We start from the raw sequence: 23,107 nt of genomic DNA on the forward strand, positions 1-23,107 counted from the left end.
TGTGTTTAAGCACATCTGCTACTCCTTGACCAACTCCCACAGGGAGAAGCCTCAGCTGGGCCGACACTGCTGCGGGGCCGCTGAAGCAAGGCACAGCCCCATCACCTGCAGGAGCCCATCCCACAGGGAGGTGGATGGGAGAGGACCTTAGCTCAGGGACTGGAGTTTAAATACCGTGAGGTCGGTGCTAAACAAGGGGCAACCCCCACTGCTGCTCCAGCTGCCGGGACCAGTGGGGCAACTGTTCTCACCTATACTCTGCTGGGTGCTGTGCTTCCAGCTGGCTTCCCACCATCTTTCTTCAGCACTTACCCACCCATGTGCACTCTGCTGGACCTGTCCCTTACACCGGCACCTTGCCTGGACAGAAGATTCCCTGCAGGCGTCGGACATAAACAAGACAGTCAGCTGCAACTCAGGCACACAGTATCTAAACCCTTCTCTGCTGGGCAGTGCAAAGGAAGTAGAGCGAGCCGAGGGGCAGGGAAACACAATGAAATGCTAAACGGCCATCAGCCCCTGCCTTTGCTTGGAAAACAGTTTTGACTGAGTGGTCAGGGAGATTTCCTGCACTGCTCAAAGTTTCCTTTAAAAGCAGAGACTTTGCAAACGCCCTCCATCTCAATTTTTTTTTTCCCCCAGATGAGGAAACTTGGTCACAGGACAAGAGACTTACCTAACACTATGTCAACAGGTAGGGCAAGGATAACTGTGTTTCCCACATCACTATCCAGTGCTCTGTCCTCTAAACTGAGCTTCCACCTTTGCCTCAGCCCCTCAGCCCCAGCCAGCCGCTTTTGCCATAGCTTGGCTTAACCAGCTCCAAAGCCTGGGCAGGCACACAGTGCACCAGCAAGCATGGGGAACACGCATCACTCTTACTTGATACTGGGGACATTAACATAGACAAATGAGATGGGAACAGAACATTCCTACAAGACACGACTTGAATTTATGTTTATTTTATATATATATTTATATATATACCTTTGTATAGATTAAACTGGGTGGGATTTTATCATATACATTTTTTTGGTATAATACATGAGAAACAGGAACGGGAACATAGCAAATATAAATCAGTACATTCCTTGAGTGAACTCTTTGCCACACTGAGACTGAAAAATTGCATGCAATGGGGAGACAGAGAGAAGGGAAATCAATTTTATTTAAAAAAAAAAAAAAAAGACAATCTAGGTACAACTGTCAACAGAAGAGCAGCACTATATATGGCAAACCTGTATAAATTAAAAGTAAATTCCACTCTGACATCTACTATGCTTTAAAGTGCAATAAAGCCTGATTTATTTACCTACAGAATACAGGAAAGATTACCCCCTCTCCCCATTCCAATCTATCCCTAAAAAAAAAAAAACAACCAAACAAAAAACCCAATAAAATATATCTAAAGGATATACATTATCCACAGTCCTACAGAGACGCCTACATCTACTCAGTAGCACCAAGAATCTGATATGGGTGTAATTAAAATCAATTAAAACTCGGGAGCAACGGTAACATCTGTTTGCTGCTTTTGCAGACCTCCTGCCCTTTTATTAGTGTCTTGGAGGAGAGGCGGCTCTCCCTGTGCTGAAAGTGAAGGCAACAGTGTCCTGTCCTCTCTCCATCACCGGCCGAACTGTTTTGGCAGCAGGCTACAAACACGCACACACGCGCACACGCACACACGTACACAGCACAGTGAGAGCAGCTGAAGGTTACACGAAGGGGATGGGACGGGAAGCCGAGGCCTCACGTGTGCGCATGGGTATCTGTACGTATGTGCGCACGTGGGTGCGCGTGTGTGGAGGGAGTGGGACTAATCTACACAGAGGTGAAGGGTTGTGCGAGTCCAACACACGCCACGAGCCTCTTTGGTGACAGGGTTATGGGAAGGGGAGGGAGGGAGAGAAAGGGAGTCGGCACAGTCCCCCTCTTGTGAGCCTCTCGTTGCGTTGTCTTCCAAGGCCGGGCGCCTGTGTGCCACAGTTCATCTGTCTCCACATGCCACCTCTCAGCAGGCCTCAGTAGCCAAAGGTCTCCTGGGAAGCATAGACCATGTAGAGGAAGCCATCCTCGTCCTTCTCCTGCTCGTAGATCTCCGAGATGGGGGTAGACACGCTCACCATGCTGTGCTGGTTCACCAGCAGGAAGAAAGCCTGGGTGGGATTCAGCTGCAAGCGACGCCTGTGGGGGCAAGGGCAGGAGGGCCTGTGTCAACCCAGCGGGGGTAGGCACTGTGACAGCGAGGTCTACCTCCCCCCAGCAACGCTGTTCACCAGGGGCCAGGCCTGCATAGCCAGGACCTCCTCCCACATGCTCAGGACATGGTGTCTATGAGCCCAGCTGAGCTGCTCAGGGCTCCACGGCCTCCTGAGTCGGGACTCTGCAAATCCCCTTTCTCCAAGCGCTGCCGGCAAGAGCAAAGCAGAGGGGCCTCTTCTATCTGACCTGAAGGATAGAAGCGGGGGGTTGGAGTCCCCCTCATCAGTTCATGGAGTGTCCCTATGAGGGAGAGGTCACAGTCCTTCACCAGATGCTAAGAACCTGCCCCCCTCTGACCCCCCCAAACAGTCTGTACCACAACACAAGGATGCTGTGGTTGTCATGTCCCCATCCCCACCCTCAGCAGCTGCCTCTGCCTCATCCTCACCCCAGCACTCTGTGTTCAGGGCCTGGGGGTGACGACAGGTTCACAGCACGCCACTTGGGGCCACCCCACTCACCGGATTATTTTGACCAATTCACTCATGTTGACATGGTCTGGGACAAGGAACTTGGTCTTGTCCAGCACTGGCAGCTGCTTCTCCCCTTTATAGCGTTCGATGATGACCTGGGGAGAAAGTCAATGGTAGGGTTAGCCACAGTTTACAGTGCCCCAAGCACTGGCCTCAAGGTCAAACACAAATCAAACTAGCAGAAGTGGAAAAGTTGAGGTAAGGCCCCACTTTGCTTCACCCTCACAGGAAAACAAAAAAAAAAAAGGACACGAGCAGTGACCATCAGGTTGGCTGCAGACAGCTCTTCAGCAAAGAGTCATCTGTCTGCCTGAGCCAGATGGTGGAGAGCATCCAAGATAAGTGAACTAAAGCATCAACTGCCCTGGCTGGCTGAGAAACAGTAGGCATTAGTGGTTTGATTTAGCTACCTCCCCCGACATGCAGGAGATCTGGAAGACGAGTGAAGTGTATTTTAACAACACTGTCAGACTGACCAAAACCACAGGTTTTGCTGGCTTGAGCTAAGGACTGAACTCATGGTGCACAGCAAGAAATATTTTCCTTCCCTTTTGTGCCACAGCTCTGGGCTGCTGCCGTTCAGCATCACCCTGCTTGCTCAGGAAGAGCTGCAGATATTCCCAAACAAGCAGCTTTTAGAAATCACTGCAAAGCCACCCAAGCCATTCCTTCAGAAAGGGGGTGCTTGGATTTCACCAGTCCCACTCCTCCTGTTAACACGCAGACACGCTGACTCCAAAAAGGATCAGAAACCCATGGCCACTTCTCCCGTGTGCCACCACAACTGTGCGGTGAGCTTCCAGGGCACTTCAGCGCAGTGCCAGCACAGGGACAGCCCAACCTCCTCTCCCCTGCAAAAGGTCTTGCTTGGGAAAGCTCTTACCACACCTACATTCTGAAATGGCTAACCAATGATTTCTGTTCAGTTTTCCTGCTATTACAATTAATGAATTTCTTCTGTTAAGGAGTGTCTGCTGACAGCTACAATTACTATTCTAAACTAGCTTGGAAATGTACTACTTGTATTCTAAGAAACAAGGTGGTAGGCAGTTAAAATAAGTAATGATATTACTTATAAAGCTCAATACGTTCCCATTACAGTGATACTCTGACTCTCACATCTCTCCAGTACCTAGTTGTTTTCTCCACAGAAAGACACTTGTATACTAATCAGTTCATCGTCCTCTCCGAGTTGAGACTGAACATTATTTTTCACTATAAAGCAAGGAGTTCCCATAAATCATTTTCCCAGGTCTTTTCCAAAAATATACAGGAGATTGTAAATGCCTTTGGACCGTGGAGGGATGGAGCAGCATGCAGAGATCAGGATCCCCAGAAGATGGCTCTGCGGAGCCAAAAGGATCAGCCGAACCTCTGGGAACAGTGATTTGCCTTTCCCTTAATCATTTGTTGACACACCAGCCTCTATCAGCAGCGGCAATGTCACTCCTGCTGCCTGCCTACACCAAAGCCAAATCAGACGCTCTGGTTGGGACGCTGCGGCATCACCAGCGAGCTGGGAATGTCTGATGAGTTCCCCAGACTGCAGGGCTTTATCTCAAGGCCGATGGGCCAAGCTACGCTGCAGGCAGTTCCCGGACGAGGGAGGGGTGTGAGGTGCCTTGGTGAGAGCTCTGCACCTAAATGCCCTCTGAAGAGCCCATCCTGGACAAAGCTCACACAAGGGGAACCCAGGAGCCCGAGGGCCGGACAAGCAGCATATGAAGGCCCCCATGAGTCCACCAATGTATTCTCACATTGGCCACGTCTCCTCTTGATACGGAGCAAGAGTGCCAGAGAAAAAGACCAGGGAAAGCCAGGTATTGCTCCTTCGGCCCCTTTTGCAAGATGAGGACCTGATGAAAGAACAATTTTCTGCAACAGACTAAATCATGCATCAGGATGCCCCTTACCAATGTGCTAACGTCCCTTCCTCCCTCCAGCAGGAGGGCAGAGGAAGGACAAAGACAAGCAGAACCATCCTACTGTACTTCATTTGAGTCTTACTTGGACAGATGAGTATTCTGGCTATGGGGAGATGAATAGTCTCAAGGGGCTGGACACACAACAGCCACGTACAGGGATGCTGCTCTGGCCACTGGGAAACACAGAGGCAACAGCGGGACCTCGAGTTTTTAACAGTAGTTTGCACAAAGGGGCAGCTCCGCAGCAACTGTTTGTGCATGCAAGAGCGGGCCCTGTACACCTGGGCTATGCCTCAGTTCTCACTTGTATCTAGCAGCAACAGAGGCAGACGTCTCTGATTACCAGCCAGTTCCATCCCACAAAGAAAAGCCTCTTAATTAGTCCAAGAATGGGCCGAGAAGGATGTCCTGGCTGTTAAAGCAGCAGCTGCCTTGTGCCCTGAGCAGACAGAGGGCCTGTCATGTAGAACAGCTCCAAGAGTTTCTGTTTCCAGAACATGAGCTGCTATTTGGGTAACCCAGCTATGGGAACAGGTGGCCAATGGACAAAACGTTCTTGTCTAGCTTCGGAGGGAAACGTGTGATCAAATGCTAATATTACATCCCTGTGGCCACAGGGCGTATATACAAAGCCACCTCCCTTCCTGTATCCGCTTCCAAGCTGCTGCCTCAGGCCAGGGCGTTCCTCAGTGTGGGACACCTGCTCTTGCAGTGGGAACCCACCATAGATCTCGCTGCAGAAATAACATGAGCTGGGCACACGTGGAAAGGCTTAGGACAGAGCCTGGGTTCCCGGTCCCATCGCAGAGGGGGCTTTGGCAGCATTTATAAACTCAACCCTTGTTCTGGGGCCAGTCTGAAGAGGTGGAGAGGGATTTTGGTAGGGAATGGGGCGAGATCTGGCAGCACGACAGAGGCAAGGCTGCCACCACTCCATGCCCCCAAGTCCAACCAGCAGCAAGGCGGAGAACGTATACCCAGTAGGCACACACACACAAATGTGTATATGTAACACATACATACCTATATACATGGCCAGCCACAGAGATCAACACAGACATGCAGAGCACTCACGTGAACACAGACAGCACCAACAGCCTCATCCTGTCCCCCTCCGGCGGAGCAGGGTGGAGGTCCTTTAGTGGAAACATACACAGTAACCCTCCTCAGTCCAAAATGTGCTCCGGTGTTGATCCGTCTTGAGTCGTGTCAGCCCTTGGACTCTGGGTCTGCAGCTCCCCAGAACAGCCCTCACAGGAGCCCAGAGAAGGTTGTCCCTTCCTCCAAGTCCGTAATTTGGGTTTCTGTCCACGGTTGTGCTGGGGCAGGGCATTAATTGCGCTCCCTCGCCTGCCACTGCCTCTCCGTGCTCCTCTGGGGGTGTGCAGATGAGCTTTTTATCACATAACCTAACAGAGACCTCTCTGCGAGGCCCAAACACACCCTCAGCCTTCCCTATCAGCAGGAGAGGTGGCTCTCCTGTAACCCACCCTCTGCAGCAGTACAGCCCGTGACTCACGAGGCCTCGCTGAATTTAGCATTACAGTGCTTTGGAAAATGGTTTGCTCCCATTGCTGCCCAGCACAAGCCGTTCCCCCCAGATTTTAGACTCTCCAGGGCTCACTGGAGCTGGCTTAAAGCCTTCCTCAACAGGCCCCAGTTCAATGGGCTCCAGAAAGAGAGCACTGGGGCTGCCAGCAGGCAAGGGCAATGGGCAGGCATAAGCTCGGTCTATCCTCTAACAGGGCAGAAGATGATTTCTAAAGCATCTGCTGAGGCTGTGGATGGAGGTCCCAGCGAGAAGGCAGGAAGCTCTCTGCTTGCTCTGACAGCCCGAGGAGGAGCCACCTCGCAGCCGCCTGCAAGGGGCAGCTGGAGGCTCCTGCCCAGCAGAGCTAAGCGTGAGCAGCCCCTCACTGCCAACACAACCATGCCCAGTAAGAGCTGTGTGTTCCTGTGGTCAGCACTTTTTGCCATGGAAGTGCAGCCAGCTTTGGGGAATGCAGAGACAGCAAAGGAGCCCCTGGCATGAGGTGGATAGGGAAACACTGGGGAGCCCCTAGCTCCTGCCTGTCTCCTTATTACATGTGCCCCTGAGGCGTCCTGGGCTGTGATTTCCCTTCAAACACAAGCGGAGAACTCCACGCCTCAGGCAGAGTCCAGGTTATCTACTGCTTTGTCTCTGCTGGGCTCAGACAGACACACCACCAGCTCTCTCCCCACGCAGTCCCCCAACGTGTATGTGGCACAGCCCCTTCCTCAGCCTCCTCTGGAAGTACCCTCATGGAAACAGGAGAGAAATGCCTTTCCCTGGGCACAAATCCAGGCCATGCACTCAGAAAATCCTCCTGGCCCTCTGTCAAAGCAAAAGGGGGCTCACCCAAGGGCTCCGAGCGGAAACTGGAGATGCAAGAAGAGGGCAGCAGCTGCAGCACAGCTTGCTGTGATTTCTGCCAGCAATAAGGGTGTGACCTGGGCCATCTTCTCCCTAACTCCCCCTAGGCTGTGGGCTTTTTCCCCTTTGCCAATTCCAATTGCCCCTCCAGGGAAGCCAGTCACTTGGCAAACATAGCTCCTGCCTTTCATAGAAGACCAAGACCTTCCTACAGCCAATCTGCCTGCACTGCACTGCTCAGACCCGCAGCATCTCCCGCACCATGCTCCGCTTTGCAGTACGAGGCTTTGCTCACAGCCCTAGCACTGAAAGCTACATGCAGTGACCTGCAGGAACTTCACCACATAAAAGAGACCGCATCAAACCCGGTGTCAGGGTCTAACCGGGACCAGGCCTTTAGAGATACCAGTGACACAAACGCAGCTGGACCCTGCGAGGCCTTCAACACCCTTCTCTCCTCCTGATTCTTTTTACTGCTCCAGCAAAACTTGCAGCTAAACGTAACCTCCCCTGTCACGTCAGTCAGCCCAGGAAAGCAAAGCAGCTGAGCATTTAGCTGAGTCCCTCATCCTCCCACAGTGCTGGCACTCAGGATGTATCAAGGACAATAAGGCACTGAACAAAGAGGTTACTGGAGCAGGGGTGGGAGGGCTCAGGTCTCTGCCATGGCTAAACCTCCCCGCACACACACAACTCCCCAGACAACCACATCAGTGGCCAGGTCCTGCTGACACAGAAGCCTCCTCCTGGGGCACGTGGTTTTTGACCCCAACACAAAGAGCACTCCAGCCACGGAAGCTCTCCCACCACGTTTCAGTAACGCCGGTAAAATTCTGCATGTGGCTGCAGAGCTCTGGCTCCTTCTGTTCATTTCCCAGGCAATGCATTTGTGTACAGGCACTTGATATATGCATGTGTGTATATTTTATCTATAACTTATTTCTAGCCTGTCCTTATTGCTAGAGCCTTAAGGCATTGTAATTAGCTCTGCCACAACTCTGGAGAAATGCAGAGCCAGCCTAATGCCATGAAAACCATGCTAAAAGCAGCGGTCAATAAATGCGTAGATGATATGGCATACTGCTATTCAGTGTGCTGCAAGGGGCAAGTCCTGCTCTGCTGAGCTGAAAACACTTGGCCACCACAGCAGTGGTGGAAGAGAAGGAAGAGAAAGAATTCTTTTTGCTGGAAGATGCTGTGCTAAAATCAAAAGAAGAGCGAGGCAGGAATGGACTATTATGTGCCAAGAGCAGTTTGAGACATTAAGACTTGAAGGCTAAATACTGAGAAATTGTATGCAATTTTAAGACAAGGCTGATGTTCATCCAACACTGAGAGCGAGCTGAACTAGGAACACGTGCCATGTTTTGGTCATACATGCTATAGTATCGCAAATACTAACTCGAGTAAGCCCCGAGTACGTTATTTCTCCAAGTTCTCCATCTTCTCAGGAAGAGAAGCAAATACTCAGCTAGGATATCAAAAGCACAAAAATCACAGCCAAAGAGCAAGACCGCATATTAGGTCTGACATGGGCGGAAGAACTGGAAGCAATTCATGGAGTCTCACCTACACCATGTCAACAACAGGTGCCGGGAAAGCACAGAACGGGTGTGACCGTTCGGCTGTGGCGTGAATGACCCTAACAGAGTCTCTTTGCTTTCAATACAGCGAGGATCATCTCATACATCTTCCTCTGGGCAGATGCAGAGAAATCCTGACCAGGTTATCCAGGAAAAGTCAGGTAGCTACGGCAACAGGAAAAAAAAAAAAAAAAAGGCCATTTCAGAGTTTTCTCCTGCTGCACTAGCTTGGAAGTAGATTTGAGATCAAATCAGTTCCTTGCCTCTAGGGCAAGCACGAAGCTTAAGAGAAAGACTGTATTTTGCACTGCTGAGAATGCACTGTACTATTGAGTAGCTGGCATGCACAAGGCACTGGAGGCTTATGGAGAGCATCCTGTGTTGATTCTGGGGAGCAGAGTTTTGTAACGTCCGCAGCTGGCTGGTGGAGGCTATCCAGCAGCACAGAGGGGTCACGAGAACAAAGTCTAATGCAGAACAGCAAGAATGATAACTTACCGGGATTTTGTTTGGATGCTGCTCTCGGATCTGCTGTACTTCTTTACAACGATCCGCTGGAAAGAAAGAAGTAAAGAAACGAAGTTAGAAACATCTGGCTGTGCTAGTTCAGGCAAAAACGAGGTAACCACCCTGCGAGCCACAAACTGACAAAGAGGGACACTGCAAAAGAAATGCAAATTCTGTTCATCAGGCCTTTTCTGAACATTTTGCAGCAGTGAGATGGTCAGCCAGATGTCAGCTTCAGTGATCAACCCTCCATGGCTTCCTACCACCCCAATCATTCCCCAAGGCAGGGACATGCTACCCTGCCCGGTAAAACTGGGCAACACACATGGAAACCAAATAGCTTAAATGAGACCGTAAGGATTACAAAACTGTATTCCTAAATCTACCTTCAGCAAATGCAGCTCATGACCATCAGTGCCAGGCAGCAGCACAGCTTTAGGGTCTCAGCTCTGGAAGTTCAGTTTCTTTGTGTCTCCTGGCAGCTTCCCCAGAGGAGATGGTTCTCCAACTGGGGCTGGGTTTTAGCCATTTCCTTCTGCCTGTTGCATGCTTCCAAGCACTATCCAGCACAGTGCCTCAGTCCAAAAGAGATACGCCTTGCCAAGGAGGACTCCTTCACTATCATAGATCTACGTAGTAGCTACAACAGCTATTGGCCTGACAGAAAGTACTTCTAGACCTGTCGTGGAAACAGGAAGAGAAACTTAAGCAAGGAGGTGACCCATGTACTAAAAGATTTTTTCTGCAGTTGTTCTCACACTTTCTAACCCATTTTCCTCCAGACTTGTGTGACACACACAACAGGCAGCACATAAAAGCTTGTACGCTCTCCGAGCTTACAGGAGAATTTCAATGCCCCCTCACTGCTTTACCAGAGGGCTCTCCACTTTCCACAATTCAAAGCAGCAGAAAGGAGGGGAAGAAGCCGTTCCAGGGCCAGGTACAGCTCTGTGTGTGCTCTTCCTGGGACCAAGGAGACCTATGCTCCTCCTTGCATTACCATTACTCTGGGAAGCGCTTCACAGCCTACAACGACCCATCTGAAGTGCCCAGGGGAAGCAGTTTCATGGATCACAGTAGGTAAGCCGGGGGGTGAAGGCCAACGACTAAGGACTGCCTAGAAATGCAAGATCTGAGTATCGCAGGATCTGTTGTGGGATCATCCTGCCACGCACACAGTCGCCGGTGCAGCACCTGCTTCAAGCCCGACTCCCCTTACCTGCTTCACGCAGCCCCACTTTCTCATGACCCACCAGGATAAGCGCATGTGTTTGAGTATGTTTTCTCCCCACAAACGTTAAGCATTTCTCCTCTAACCACTCAGTAAAACCTTATTGCTTATAAATTGAATTTGGCTAGATACTACTTTGGGAAGAAACTGGAGTTTCTTTAGAGTCCACAAGACAACAAAATCACCAGATCACAGAAGTTTTTGAGCACCATTTCTGTCTCCTCTGAGAGGAAAATATCCCTCTGCTAGGAATTGCTAGACCTTTCTTCTGTAGGACTCCATGGGCTAGCAAGACAGAGCAAGATTATCTGGATTTCATGGAAAATTCGGGCATATTTGTTTTGGGTTTTATGATTGAAGATATAGTTCCTCATGTTTCCTTTTCACCTGATCCAATGCTCCAGGGCATCCAGAGTTATCCTTGTGATACAGACAATTCTCCCCTGAGGTCCCAATCAGCAAGGAGTTACGCAGAAATCAGCATTGCACATGACGCTGGTACAGCAATGCCTCTTCAGGAACGCTGAAGGACACAGTGACAAGAAGCACGCAGCACGCAAGCACCCAACGCATAGCACCCAACTTGAGCAGCCAGCCCGAAGCACGTGCCCCCCCCTTCTGCAGAGCTCCACTCCCATGCGTTCATTGTGTACAAGCTTCAGCAGGACAGAGCAGCTGAAAGCCTGGAGATCCAGAGCATGAGTGGACAACACTTATCAGCCCAAGTACTTTAGGCAGCCTGACTGCAGTCAACTCAGACTTGCTGGGTATTAACAGAGCCTGCAGAAAGCTGTGTCCTCATGGCTGGCTAGTTTTTCCAGCTTCAGTATCCACCCTATCCTGCATCTCTCTCCATACTATCAGATGGCCATGTGGATGAACTTCCTAGACGTCATGCATTTCCCTGTAGGGTCACAGAACTGTTTGCACAGGAAGCCCCAGCAATTCAGGTAATTGTGACAAGGGTCTGAGAAGCAATTTGCTGAAGGCAAATTCGCAGCCTTTGCATGTTATCACGGCTAGTAATGTAGATAATCTCAGAGCATCCAACTAGTCTAGGCTGCATGCACCAAAGGGCAGCCACACGCCTGATACCCCTTCTTGCTCCCTGGAAGCAAGACTCCAGCACAAGGCTGGCACCCACCACCACCTTCGCTTCCACAGAGGAACCAGAGGTGCCCCCTGCCCATCACACTGGAAAAGATGCCATACAGAGATTAAAATGGTACATTATCTATCCAGCTACATGTCAGTGTCTCAGGATCCCACCCCTGAAACCACAGTCCCCCGAGGCGTGCAGGCAGAGGCCTCGGGCAGAGGCAGGCCAGGCTGCTGCTGCAGCATCTGCCTTCCAAGCCTTGCTGACTCCACGCTCAGCAGGAATTAAGGGCGCGAGCCACCAGTGATAAAGCTCTCAACTAGCCTCCAGTCTGATGTACCATAGCGGCAGCTCCCCTCTCCCACTCTTTAAGACCTGCCATGTGCCCAGGACCTGGTCCCTCTGGTGAGATGGGCCCAGGGCTTTTGCAGCCTTTCTAATCTCAGAGGACCCTGCGGGAGGTGGCTGATTTGCAGGTTACCACAATGTAATGACAGTAGGTGCTGCTTTGCTCCAGGGGCTGCTGGATCCCTTCAGCAGGTACGTGTGACTGCAACTACAAGCACCTAAACCACTGCACTTCGCCCTCTGCCCAGGAGATGCCCATTTCAGAAACTTCGTTCAGGAAGGCAGTTGGGAGCCACCCCACCTTAGCTGTTCAGGTGCCTGAAGATTCAGGCAGAAGTTTCCAGGACATCTGAAGCTCTGCTAAGGAGCACACTCAGTCCCATCCTGGCCTTGGAGATCCCAGCAAGCAGGCTTGGGAATCAGGAGAAGCTTTATCGCTGTACCAAACCCTGCACAAGGATAATTTCTGTGCGCACAATAGTTCAGGCGCTAGAGATCTCCCGAAAGAAATAGGTGATGGTCACCCACACCCTCCTCAGCCTGGAGTGTGAGCTAGAGGTTGAGCCTGTGTCTCATGAAAGCATCTTCAACATCACACAGCAAGGAATGGCTATAAATACCACCTTTAATTTAATGTATATGTAGTCTAATCTAAGTCACAGGAATAAAGAGAAAACCGTTAAAGGGCACTTCAAAGAGACACCGATGGAAATGCCAGCCTAGCACCCAAGCTCCCGCCACGTATGGCACTGGAGGCCGGTACGCTCCCTCCACCCTTTCACTAGCAGGGTCTGCACGCTCACATTTCATAGACAACAGGTCTGATTTTACAAGCTTTGTTCTTCTCCCACAGCTCTCCCAAATTACAGCTGTGCTAATTGAGGTTAAGACTTTCCCCTTTTCTGTAGCACCTGGCTATAGTTAATCCTTAGCCTATATGTAAAGTGCACCAGAACTGTTTACACAACCCAGTCTGTATCTACATTTTTTTTTTCTCTGGCCCCTCCTCGCTGCAAGGAGAAGCAAAACACCACACCTGATTTCAGCAGCTCAGGGACTCCAAGCAAGAGGGGATGAAGGGGCCACAGCCAGCTGCTGTTTTGACGGAGCTGAGCAAAGATTAACGAACTGCACCCAGAGGGAAGAGCACAATCTCTCCTCCCAGGTGTGGGCATCGCACATTTGCCACGAGGGAAGCCGGGCTCCTCCCCAGGGCCAGGATGTGGGAGCTCAAGATGGCAGCAAGATAAAAAAACCACACACTTTTTATTGGTTATTCCTAGCAAAATTTCACTGCCAGGGCCTATTGAAAGACAGGAGTATTTTTGTAGCATTGCATATGCCAGGAAAATTGCCTATTTCTCCTCCAACTGCTGTTTCAACTGTTAAGTACCAACAGCAAAGCTTGCAAATTGCCCAAAACACCAGAATCTCAGCTGTTTTCTTGACTGAGGTCCTTCCCAAGCTGTTCTCCCAACGATGCGGGCACACAACGTATCCCATGGCAATGCAGGATGAGATCGTTATGAAAGTTAAGGAGAACAGTAGAAAGTTTTAAGCCAGACTTTCCAAGCATTAACCTTTTTTATCAGCAGTGCCCAGAAACCCTGGCTACGGGAGACAGGTCTCTGCTGTGCTGGGTGCTGTGCAGACACAGGCTGAAAGGACAACCCTGGATGCAAAAGAGCTTAATCAGACAAAAGATACAGATGGTGGAACAGAAGGAAAACACATGGCAAGTTCTCCAACCGTGCACTTGCGTAAGGGACAGCATTTTTCAGGAGACACTAGACAAACACTGGTCAGGCCCCGGTGCTGCCGTGGGGCAGCAGATGGACTCTACGACCAGTCCTGCTGCCTGTAACCAACAGGAATGCTGCTAAGAAAACACCATTAAGAAAAAACACCACCTGGAAACGTCATCAACGTGCTACCAGGTCAACAGCTCCTGAGCTGAGCAAGAGCTGCATGGGGAAAGCAAAGCAGAGAGTAGAAATTCAGCCATGAGCTACTGCCTCTCCCTGTGGTCCCACGTCCCAGGGCTCCGGGTGCAGCTGCCCACGGCACGAAGGGAGCGCGCAGACATCCCTGCCACTTGCAGCAGGCTGCCAGCCCTGTGGCTTGCCCACTGCCATCCACAAGACACTCTGCCAGCCAGCTTGGGGGTGGATCTGCCTCAGATCTGAAGAAGATGCAAAAATGAACATGTTTCTTCAAGAAGCTGCTGCGGTCAGTCCCAGGGCAGAGGGCTGCTAGAACGTGGTCTCTCTCCAAGAGATTTTCTGCAAGAGGAGGAGGAATTGGACAGTTTGAAATCAGGATACGTCTGGGATGAGCTGGCAACTGCTGAAGACACGGGCAAGTTATGCAGGTCATTCCAGATGAACATCAGTATGTATTTTTGTAATATCACACCACCCTAAGGCCAGACACCTCTAACCACCAGGAAATACACCCCCGTGTATGTGTCATGGCTCACACAACAGCTGACCTGACCTGTCCTTGCCCAATGCTGGAGAGCTCGTTCTCAGGCCAGTGGCACTGCAGGAGGAGCAAGAGGAGATGCACACATCCAGGAAAGGAGGGCAGAGCTTGCGAGGCGAGCCGTGCCCTGGGAAAGCTGTCCTCACTACTAAGAAAGGGTTGTTGTACCAGGCTACGTAGGACAGCAGTGTTGCATAAACTTGGCAGTGATTCTGATCGTTGGTTGTATTTTACTTCTTCTGTCTGCAAAGCTGGGGGGCTCCACACAGGACGAATGACTCGAGACCAAAACTACACTGTTTTGAACTTAATGTCTGATAGAAAGTGTGCCTCTACAACATGGTGTAGTGTGGTGGGTTGACCCTGGCTGGAGGCCAGGTGCCCACCAAAGCCGCTCTATCACTCCCCCTCCTCAACTGGACAGGGGAGAGAAAATAGAACAAAAGGCTCGTGGGTCGAGATAAGGACAGGGAGAGATCACTCAGCAATTACTGTCACGGGCAAAACACACTCGACTTGGAGAAAAAAATTAATTTAATTTATTACCAGTCAAATCAGAGTAGGATAACGAGAAATAAAACCAAATCTTAAAAAACACCTTCCCCCCACCCCTCCCTTCTTCCCGGGCTCAGCTTTGCTCCTGATTCCTCTACCTCCTCCCCCTCAGCAGCGCAGGGGGACGGGAATGGGGGTTGCAGTCAGTTCATCACACGCTGTTTCTGCCGCTCCTTCCTCCTCAAGGGGAGGGCTCCTCACACTCTGCCCCTGCTCCAGCGTGGGGTCCCTCCCATGGGAGACAGTCCTTCAGGAACAGACTGCTCCAGCGTGGGTCCCCCGTGGGGTCACAAGCCCTGCCAGCAAACCTGCTCCAGCCTGGGCTCCTCTCTCCACAGGGCCACAGGTCCTGCCAGGAGCCTGCTCCAGCGCGGCTTCCCACGGGGTCACAGCGCCCTTCGGGCACATCCCCGTGCTCTGGCGTGGGGTCTTCCACAGGCTGCAGGTGGATATCTGCTCCACCGTGGACCTCCATGGGCTGCAGTGGGACAGCCTGCCTCACCATGGTCTTCCCCACAGGCTGCAGGGGAATCTCTGCTCTGGCACTTCGAGCACCTCCTCCCCCTCCTTCTTCACTGACCTTGGTGTCTGCAGAGTCGTTCCTCTCACATCTTCTCACTCCTCTCTCCGGCTGCAATTGCTGTCACGCAACAACTTTTTCCCCTTCTTAAATCTGTTATCCCAGAGGTGCTACCACTATCATGGATGGGCTCGGCCTTGGCCAGCAGCGGGTCCGTCTTGGAGCCGGCTGGCGTTGGCTCTGTTGGTCACAGGGTAAGCTTCTGGCAGCTTCTCACAGAAGCCACCCCTGTAGGACCCCCGCTACCAAAACCTTGCCACGCAAACCCAACACATGTAGGTAGAGCCTGATGCTCCACCGTCACAGGAAGGTATTACCAACATGAACGTGGAGCAACGGATGATCTGCCTGCATGACTATCCATTTCGTTGTTACAGCTTCATTACAAGATGTGTGATGTCTGGAAGGATTTTTGAATGCCTAGCTCCTGGAGCTCTGTGATTGCAGAAGGATCTCAGCAGTCTTGTTCATTTGCCTAAGTTCCCAATCTTCCTGGCTCCAGAGTAGAGCTTGAACAGGGATTTTAAAAGACAAACAGGAACCACCTTCATCTTTTTTAGCAGTTTCAAAATTTAACTGAGTTTGTGTCTGGCAAATCCACGATAAGGGCTCAGCTCGTGACCAAGCAGAGCCGCACAACAACTGTGAAGTCTAAATTCATGTCAAGACACTTGTTCTCTGGTTGCACAGTACCATGTCACCCCTGCCGTGGGCCACGCAGGATGAGCACTGGACCTCCATCATTCAAACAGCTTAAAAGAGGGCTTCCAACTCACTACACCTCCTGAGCATGGGGGGCAAATGGGCAATACCTTCTGTGCCATGTTTGGATGGCATACGGAGTATTTACATCAGAGTTCCAGATAAGGAACTGGTTTTTTTGCTCAACATTTAATCGCAGTTTCACTAGCCTTGGAAAAAGAACAGCAAGTTCCCTCCGTATGAGCCGTCAGGAGGCTGTCCTCTGCAAGGGCTTCCCTCTAGCTTTTGTTTGACCTTTTCTTCCGTCTTGACAACCTTCACAATTTTAAGCCTCCGAGACAGCAGGAATGCACTCAAATTTCTCAGAACTACTCAGGACACTTCAAATTGCTCAAACAAAGAACTGGCACTCCTGACAGAACTGTATTTTAATGCAGACCACCACACACACGCATGCACAAAGAGACTTTGCACAGCCCGGGTCATTGCTATTTGTGCACAAACATGCCTGGACATGCACGGATTTGCAGGGCCTATTTGGGGAGATGTGCCAGACACAAGAGTCTTGAATTTATTCCTTCATTTTCTCTCACAGCCTATTTCCAAACTGCCTTCTGAAGACAAAAGGCAGCAAACAACTGCATGACCACAGAGCCGGAGGTGATTACACGCTGCAGGTCGACCACAGGACGTCACACAAGCAGGGTGACACGCCGGAAGACCTCCTGAGTGACTCTCCTGACCGTGATCCCCACTGGGGCTGACCAAGGAAGGAACACAGAAGCCAAGGGAGATGACTTGGCTGTGGCTCATGGCTACTCGATGACAGAGGCAGCAAGAGTCTGCCACTCTTACAGCTCCTAGATTCATCAGTCTCCACCCTTCTGGCTCAAGGGGATATCTGAAGTTTGTGTAGTGAAGAAAGTATTAAGTAACAAACAAGGACATATAGGTTTTATTATTCCTGGCTGTCAGTCAGGACCTTTTGTTATATAAAAGAATAATAATTAAAAAAATCAATACTTGTGGTCTACATGTCTAGCTGGCATTTCTGGATGTTTGTTCAGTTCTTCTTGTACCATTATTTTCTTCAATGCTGATAATTAACCCCACATCAAATCATGTCACAGAATGTCGTCTGTAATTAACACAACCAGACACAGGCAGCTAAGCATCAACTTGCAACAGCAGCCTCATTTCAAGGCGCCCCAGCTCTTAAACCACAACTGCTAGAGCATGAATACCCGAGCACACAGTAGAGGACAAGCTGGCTCACTAACCAACCTCAGATCAAGATCAAGATGCTTTTCCAAGCCACCAACAAGTAAAACTGTTATGACAAGCACAGGATGGTGTGCGAGACAGACAATTCATCCACTGTTGGTCTTGCAACTGGTACAAGCTCGGCTGGCTTACGCTAGCTGAGCCCCCGGAGAAGGCAACGCTTCACTTTTCCCCAGAGCCAAGAGGAGAGGGAATTCAGCTCCACGCACTGCCTTTATCTACTGCTGCCTTTCCTCTAAAGAGAAGTGGCTTCCCAGAGCTAAAGGCAGATCTCCCAGAGAACTGAACCTGGAATGGGAATACTCAGTCCAGAGAGGCTGAGGTCAAACCTCTACGTTTGTCACCCAGCCAGGGGCTCCAGCTGACCAACAGGACACAGGCGTATGTGCGTTACTGCGAAGTGCCTCCATTTCGGCAGGATGCTGGGGCACGAGGCCAACTCCCTTTCAGTCAGCCGACCTCTCTAGGTTTAAGGTCCATGTCCGTAACCACACTGGTTATGCACTGCATTGAAAACAAAGCTTGAAGCCTGCTGGCAGCCTTGCAACAGCAGAGCAGCCAATTCAAAACAACCACTTCAAGAGCAGTGGGAGGCGCGAGCGCTACCCAATGCTCCGAAGGACTCGCGCTCTTTACGGGAAGTGCAACGGTGTCGTCAGGCTGCCGCACACTCTCGCTACAGCCAGGACACCCTGTTCCTTTGACACAGACCACAGCTTTGTTCTGTTCTGGGAATTGTTTTGGACTCCTACAATGGATCTGACTACACAGAAGACAGCTGCCTCAGCGTCTACAGTCAGGTTCAGCACATGAAAGCAGAGGGTTACTGTCAGATTTTACCCCCATGCACCCACACCAAAGATGCTCTGCTGCAGACGTGCCAAGGACCGGACCAGGTCACAGAGCATCACCCCCTCACCACTAATGGCACATCAGATCACGGGAGATGTCAGCACTCGGTGCCCTCAACACACCTTGGCTCAAACCCCTGGCGTTTCCCAGTTTTTCAAGTCCTCAACAATGATGAACAGAAATCCAGAAATTTTATTCAGGATAGACCCAAGACAAAGCAGATAAACAAGTAGAAGAAATTAATGGAAAAACAAATCTCAGAAATACAGGAAGGTGGAAAACATGCATTGTGAAAAGCAGAATCTTCAGCAAGGGGTGGCAGACCAAGACCTAAGCAAGCCACTTCCCGTGAAACTGGAGCCTCGGTGCCTTTTGTAAACAGTCATATGCCTGACACTGCCTTTTCTCTGTTTTTTTGGAACCGTTCCACTTCTATAAAGTTTTGAAGCCTTAAAAACTAAGCCATTCTCAGGGTACAGTGTCACTGGCGATGTTTTCCATCAGCCCTCTCCAACTGCATCGTAAACAATCGCTTCCTGCTCCTGTTGTGTAATGATTCGAAGACGAAAACAAGCTGTATTTACTTTCTCCAACCGAGCAATTCCAGCCCTGACCCAAAGCAACTGCGTGGGCTGCCAGGCCTCCTCCTCCTTCCCCTCCTCCTGGCTGAGCTCTGCAGACCAGTCAGCTGAGCGAGCAAAAGGGCAGAGGAAAGTACACAGAAACAAGGAGCACTTGCAGTTGCCGGCACCAAAACTCCCTCACCCCCCTTTCCCTCCTGGGCTATTTTAATCCTGCTTTCTTTCAGCTACTCTGAGCCTTGGATTTTGTTTTCCTTCTGGCTCCTACAAAGTCTGAGCAATCTGCAAAGGCAAACCAGACTCCTCCTGACCATCAGACGCTGATTCTCACCAGTTTAACAGTAGGTAGTTACTAAGGGTTTGATTTAGGACTTTACTGCTTTTAATACGTAGCTTAGGAGAACACAGCAGTGTCCCAAGCATGTATCCCAGGGCACCCAGACTTCATTTTATTCTTGTTTGTGCACGTTCACTTGGCTCGGTCACTGTGGGAGGAGAAGGCTGGATAAGCATTCAAGGCCGGAAGGGCTGCACCAATAAATTACCAAATATTTACAGTTTCCCAGAGAGCAGTGAGGGGTTGGATCAGCAGTTCAGTAGGAAAAAGCTCAAATTTTAAATCTCATGTAGGAAACACGCCCTCACCTGTGTTTGGACAGTATCTGACACAAAATGAGGCCTTGTTTGGCATGAATACACTGATTTCAGCATTATTCAGGCAGTAAAGCTCAACCGATACCGCCCTCGGGATGTAACCCGCCAGAAACATGCACCTTTCCCAACGCCAGCTAGCAAAGGTCAAGAGAAACAGCAGCTGATGTTTCATCTGATTTCACTATCAGGTCTGGCAATCAAATCTGGTACCTTCTACGGCAACCTCCTTGTCATTTGAGTTCTCCCACCATGTACGTTTAACAAAGGGATGGGTGGGATGCGAGCATTAGCTCTTCGGGGTCTCAGGAACAATTAGAGAGGGTGTATCAAATTCTTGGAACAACAACTACTCTAATGCTAACGAGACGGGCACGGAAGGTAATTTTTGAAGAGGTCATTGTGCTCTGACAGTCAGAAGTGTAAAGACTGGACTGAGGGCAAGAGCGAAACAAGAATATTTAGCTCCTGACTACTACCCTCGCCCTGTAGATTTCAGAGCCCCTTGTAGTCGTCACCCCATCCCAGTCACCCCAGTTCCTCGGGTGGATACCCAAGACGTCACACAGGAGGGCGATGGCTCAGCAAACACTGCACACGGGCTTCTCGCGCTCAACTACAGCAGCTGCCCTTCCAACCATGCCCGCTCTGGACAAATTTGTTATTCCATGCTTTATAAAAAAATGGAGACTTATTGAGCAAGCATCTCCCCTGTCGAGGGATAACAACCGAAGCTGACATGAAGTACATATATAAATACTTCGGTAAAGAGTAACGCTGTTCACGCTTCGGAGGTGAGGTACTCGGCCCGGCGTGTGCTCGGCAGCATCCCCACAAAGCAGGCGCAGGACTCCCGCACGCAGGCGGGGGGAGGCTCCGAACGCCTCCCAGCCCGGCCGGGCGCGACCCCTCCTCCAGCTCCAGCGCCTGCCCGCCGCCCCCCCCGCAGCCCCCGGGGCTGCTGTCCCCGCCGCACGGCCGGAGACCCGCGGCCCGGTGCGGCCCCCGGTGCGGCCCCCGGTGCGGGAGCCGGCGCCCCGCCGCGCTGCCGGCCGGGATGACATCACCTCGCGGCGGCTGCGGCACCGCCGCCCCCCGGCCCCCCCCGCCTTCCCGCGGATCGGCTTCACACGGCGGAGCCCGACGGCGGCCGAGCCTCCGGCCGTGCCGCGGCGGGCGGGGGGGGGGTCGCCTCGAAGGTCAGCACGGCGGGGAGGGCGCGGGGACCCACCCCCCCCGCCCGGCTCACCGAAGGTGCGGCGCTGCTTGAAGGGCCGGTCCGAGGGCATGGCGGCCGGGGGGGGGGGGGCGGCGGGCCGGGCCGGGCCGGGGCGCGGGTGCCGGCGGGCGGCTCCGTCTGGCGGCGCGGCCTGTGCTGAGGCTGCGGCGGAGCGGGCCGGTGACGTCACCGCGGCACGCCCGGCAGGGGCGGGGCTTGGTCCAGCCGGGGGCGGGTGGCCCGCCCCGCCCGGAGCCCCGCCCGCCTTCCCGCCCCGCCCCGCCCCGCCCCGCCGGCTGCCCGGCCGGGCCAGCCGGGCGCTGCTGTGGCGAGAGGGAAAGGCGCCCGAGGCGGGAAAGGCGGTGTGGGGGGTTCCGCGGGCCGGAGCCCGGCCCCGCGCTGTAACGCCCGCCCCGCCACACCGAACAGCCTGCTCTCAAACGCGGCCTTGTCCGCGCTGGCACTCGCGCCCGAGGCGGTTCCCCCTCGGACAGGTATTTTCCCTCTTCGTCAGCAGGCAGCTACTGCTATAAATACACGAGAGAGACGTCGCCATCGTCGGGAAGGTCGTTGCCAGTCAGTAACGAATGCAATGATAGAGCCCGGCTATCTACCAAGAAGACACAATGGTTTATTCAGAGGCTGACCCCAAACGTCAGCAGGTCTCTTGCTGCAGTCAGAGGAGAGCAAGTGGAGGGCCTTGCTTAACGGCAGCAGAAGCACACCTGGGCTGGCATTTCCAGAGGTGCTGGAAGGCCAGAGGTGTCAGTGAGCCCAGCGTGCAGCGGCTTCTTCTGGAGATCTGGGCTCAAACGGCTTCCCAGTGTTACTGCTGGCTCCTGTCGGCAAACACCGACGCTGTGAGGGCTGGCGGGAGGGGAAGCATCCACGCGGGGATGGATGCCTGCTGAGACAGTTCAGACCATGGGTTTGTATCTGTGAGCTTCTACAGTCAACAAACCTGGACATAAACTAATCTCACCCAGATAATCAGATATTTGCAATTCCCATGGCTACCTCTGTCACTGTTCAACTAACGAGTCTGTTGTTTTCCCTGCTGCATTCAGAGCCACATCTACGCTGAATACTTCAAAGACCGCAGCACGACTACAAATAGGGCAGGCTATTTCTGGAGCTACTGTAAATGAATCAAAAAACAACTGCAAAGAGAGTGTCAACGTTCCACAAAGAAGCATGTTTAATATTCCTCCTCAATGTATGCCGCAACAAAAGCCGTATTCTGCCGAAGCAATGTTTCATTGTTTACAGTGAATTGGCATGAAACGCAAGTGAACACAAAATGTTAAAGGATTAAGTACAACCTTGGTAAAGATACATGAAAGATGCATCTGTTTAATAACAGGAGCAGTTTTTTAAAGCATCACCGATTAAACGAAAAATATATTTAACTACAATCGAACAAATTCTTTTCTCCTTGGAGAGTTTACCCAAGAAAGGAAACAATTACTTTCATGGCTAACAACATGGATTTTCCTTGACCAAACAGTAGCGGTAGTTAATTAAACACGTACTGGTAAGGAAGCGTAAACTCTTCAGATTCACTTTTATAATTAAGATACAGGTAGAGACATTCATTTCCGATATAGGTCCTTTTAATCAGAAAATATGTAAGGGAAAGCAGTAATGTTGAATTAGACATGGCAAGCTGATCAACCTTACAGACTGCATCCTCAGGCAAAGGATTTTTTATTACTATTGTTATAAAGCATTAACGCCTTTTTGATGAGAGGCATGAGGAACTCTTTCTGATTTAGTGATTTGATCCCTGATTTTATCCATGCAGACCTTGTTGCAGGACTGGGGCCATAATTCCATAGAAGATTATTCATACACCCGGAATGGGAGAAAAGATGCTGCTTCATGGAAGCTCTGGAGCTTCTCAGCATGTTAATGTACTTACAAAAATGGGATATGGATCAAGGAAGTTTTACTTCTCATACAGCAGAATATGATTTATATACTTCTTCCTTCAACCCTCAGCTTTCCTGAAAAATCTTGCACACACTAATACCTCTCTTGCTGGTTCTTACTGATGTCATCGCCAAACCTCCTTATTTAAGGAGGTGCACTTCAGGTCCAAAAAACCCTGGATCAGTCAAAGGTTTAAAGAAGATGGAAGGAACCAGCTGTATCAACCCAGCACCAGCAAGCTGTCCTAACATGACCTAGGATCAACAACAAGCTTTATGCATGCCAGCATTCCTACCGGGTAAATGCCACTGATAATAAGCACCCCGGATGCTTGCGAAACCATGCTAGCGGAGGGAAATCTCCCCGAAGGAATCCTGTCATGCTGGTAAAGGAAGTGTATTTTTGTCAACAGAAATCGTGTTGATGCTCAGGCTTCTGCTG

General features: G+C 51.2%; 1 protein-coding gene across 1 annotated transcript; it reads right to left on the minus strand.

Moving 5' to 3' along the window:
• Window positions 1-933: 933 nt before the first annotated feature.
• Window positions 934-20,817, minus strand: MAP1LC3A (microtubule associated protein 1 light chain 3 alpha). The gene is made up of 4 exons (XM_050907484.1): window positions 20,765-20,817; window positions 9,140-9,195; window positions 2,727-2,833; window positions 934-2,187 (listed from the first exon to the last, which is right to left on the minus strand). Exons 1-4 carry the CDS (start codon window positions 20,802-20,804, stop codon window positions 2,025-2,027), a joined length of 366 nt encoding a protein of 121 aa, XP_050763441.1. The 5' UTR covers window positions 20,805-20,817; the 3' UTR covers window positions 934-2,024.
• Window positions 20,818-23,107: the final 2,290 nt, after the last annotated feature.

Source organism: Gymnogyps californianus, chromosome 17 (assembly GCF_018139145.2).
Source record: "Gymnogyps californianus isolate 813 chromosome 17, ASM1813914v2, whole genome shotgun sequence".
NCBI lineage: Eukaryota > Metazoa > Chordata > Aves > Accipitriformes > Cathartidae > Gymnogyps > Gymnogyps californianus.

Excerpts from the sequence above, each read along its gene's own strand:
- MAP1LC3A (XM_050907484.1), bottom strand. The coding sequence starts at position 20,804 with ATGCCCTCGGACCGGCCCTTCAAGCAGCGCCGCACCTTCG. Across the intron at positions 9,196-20,764 it reads CAAGCAGCGCCGCACCTTCG|CGGATCGTTGTAAAGAAGTA; the intron begins GTGAGCCGGGCG and ends CTTTCTTTCCAG. Across the intron at positions 2,188-2,726 it reads GAATTGGTCAAAATAATCCG|GCGTCGCTTGCAGCTGAATC; the intron begins GTGAGTGGGGTG and ends TTGCCCCCACAG.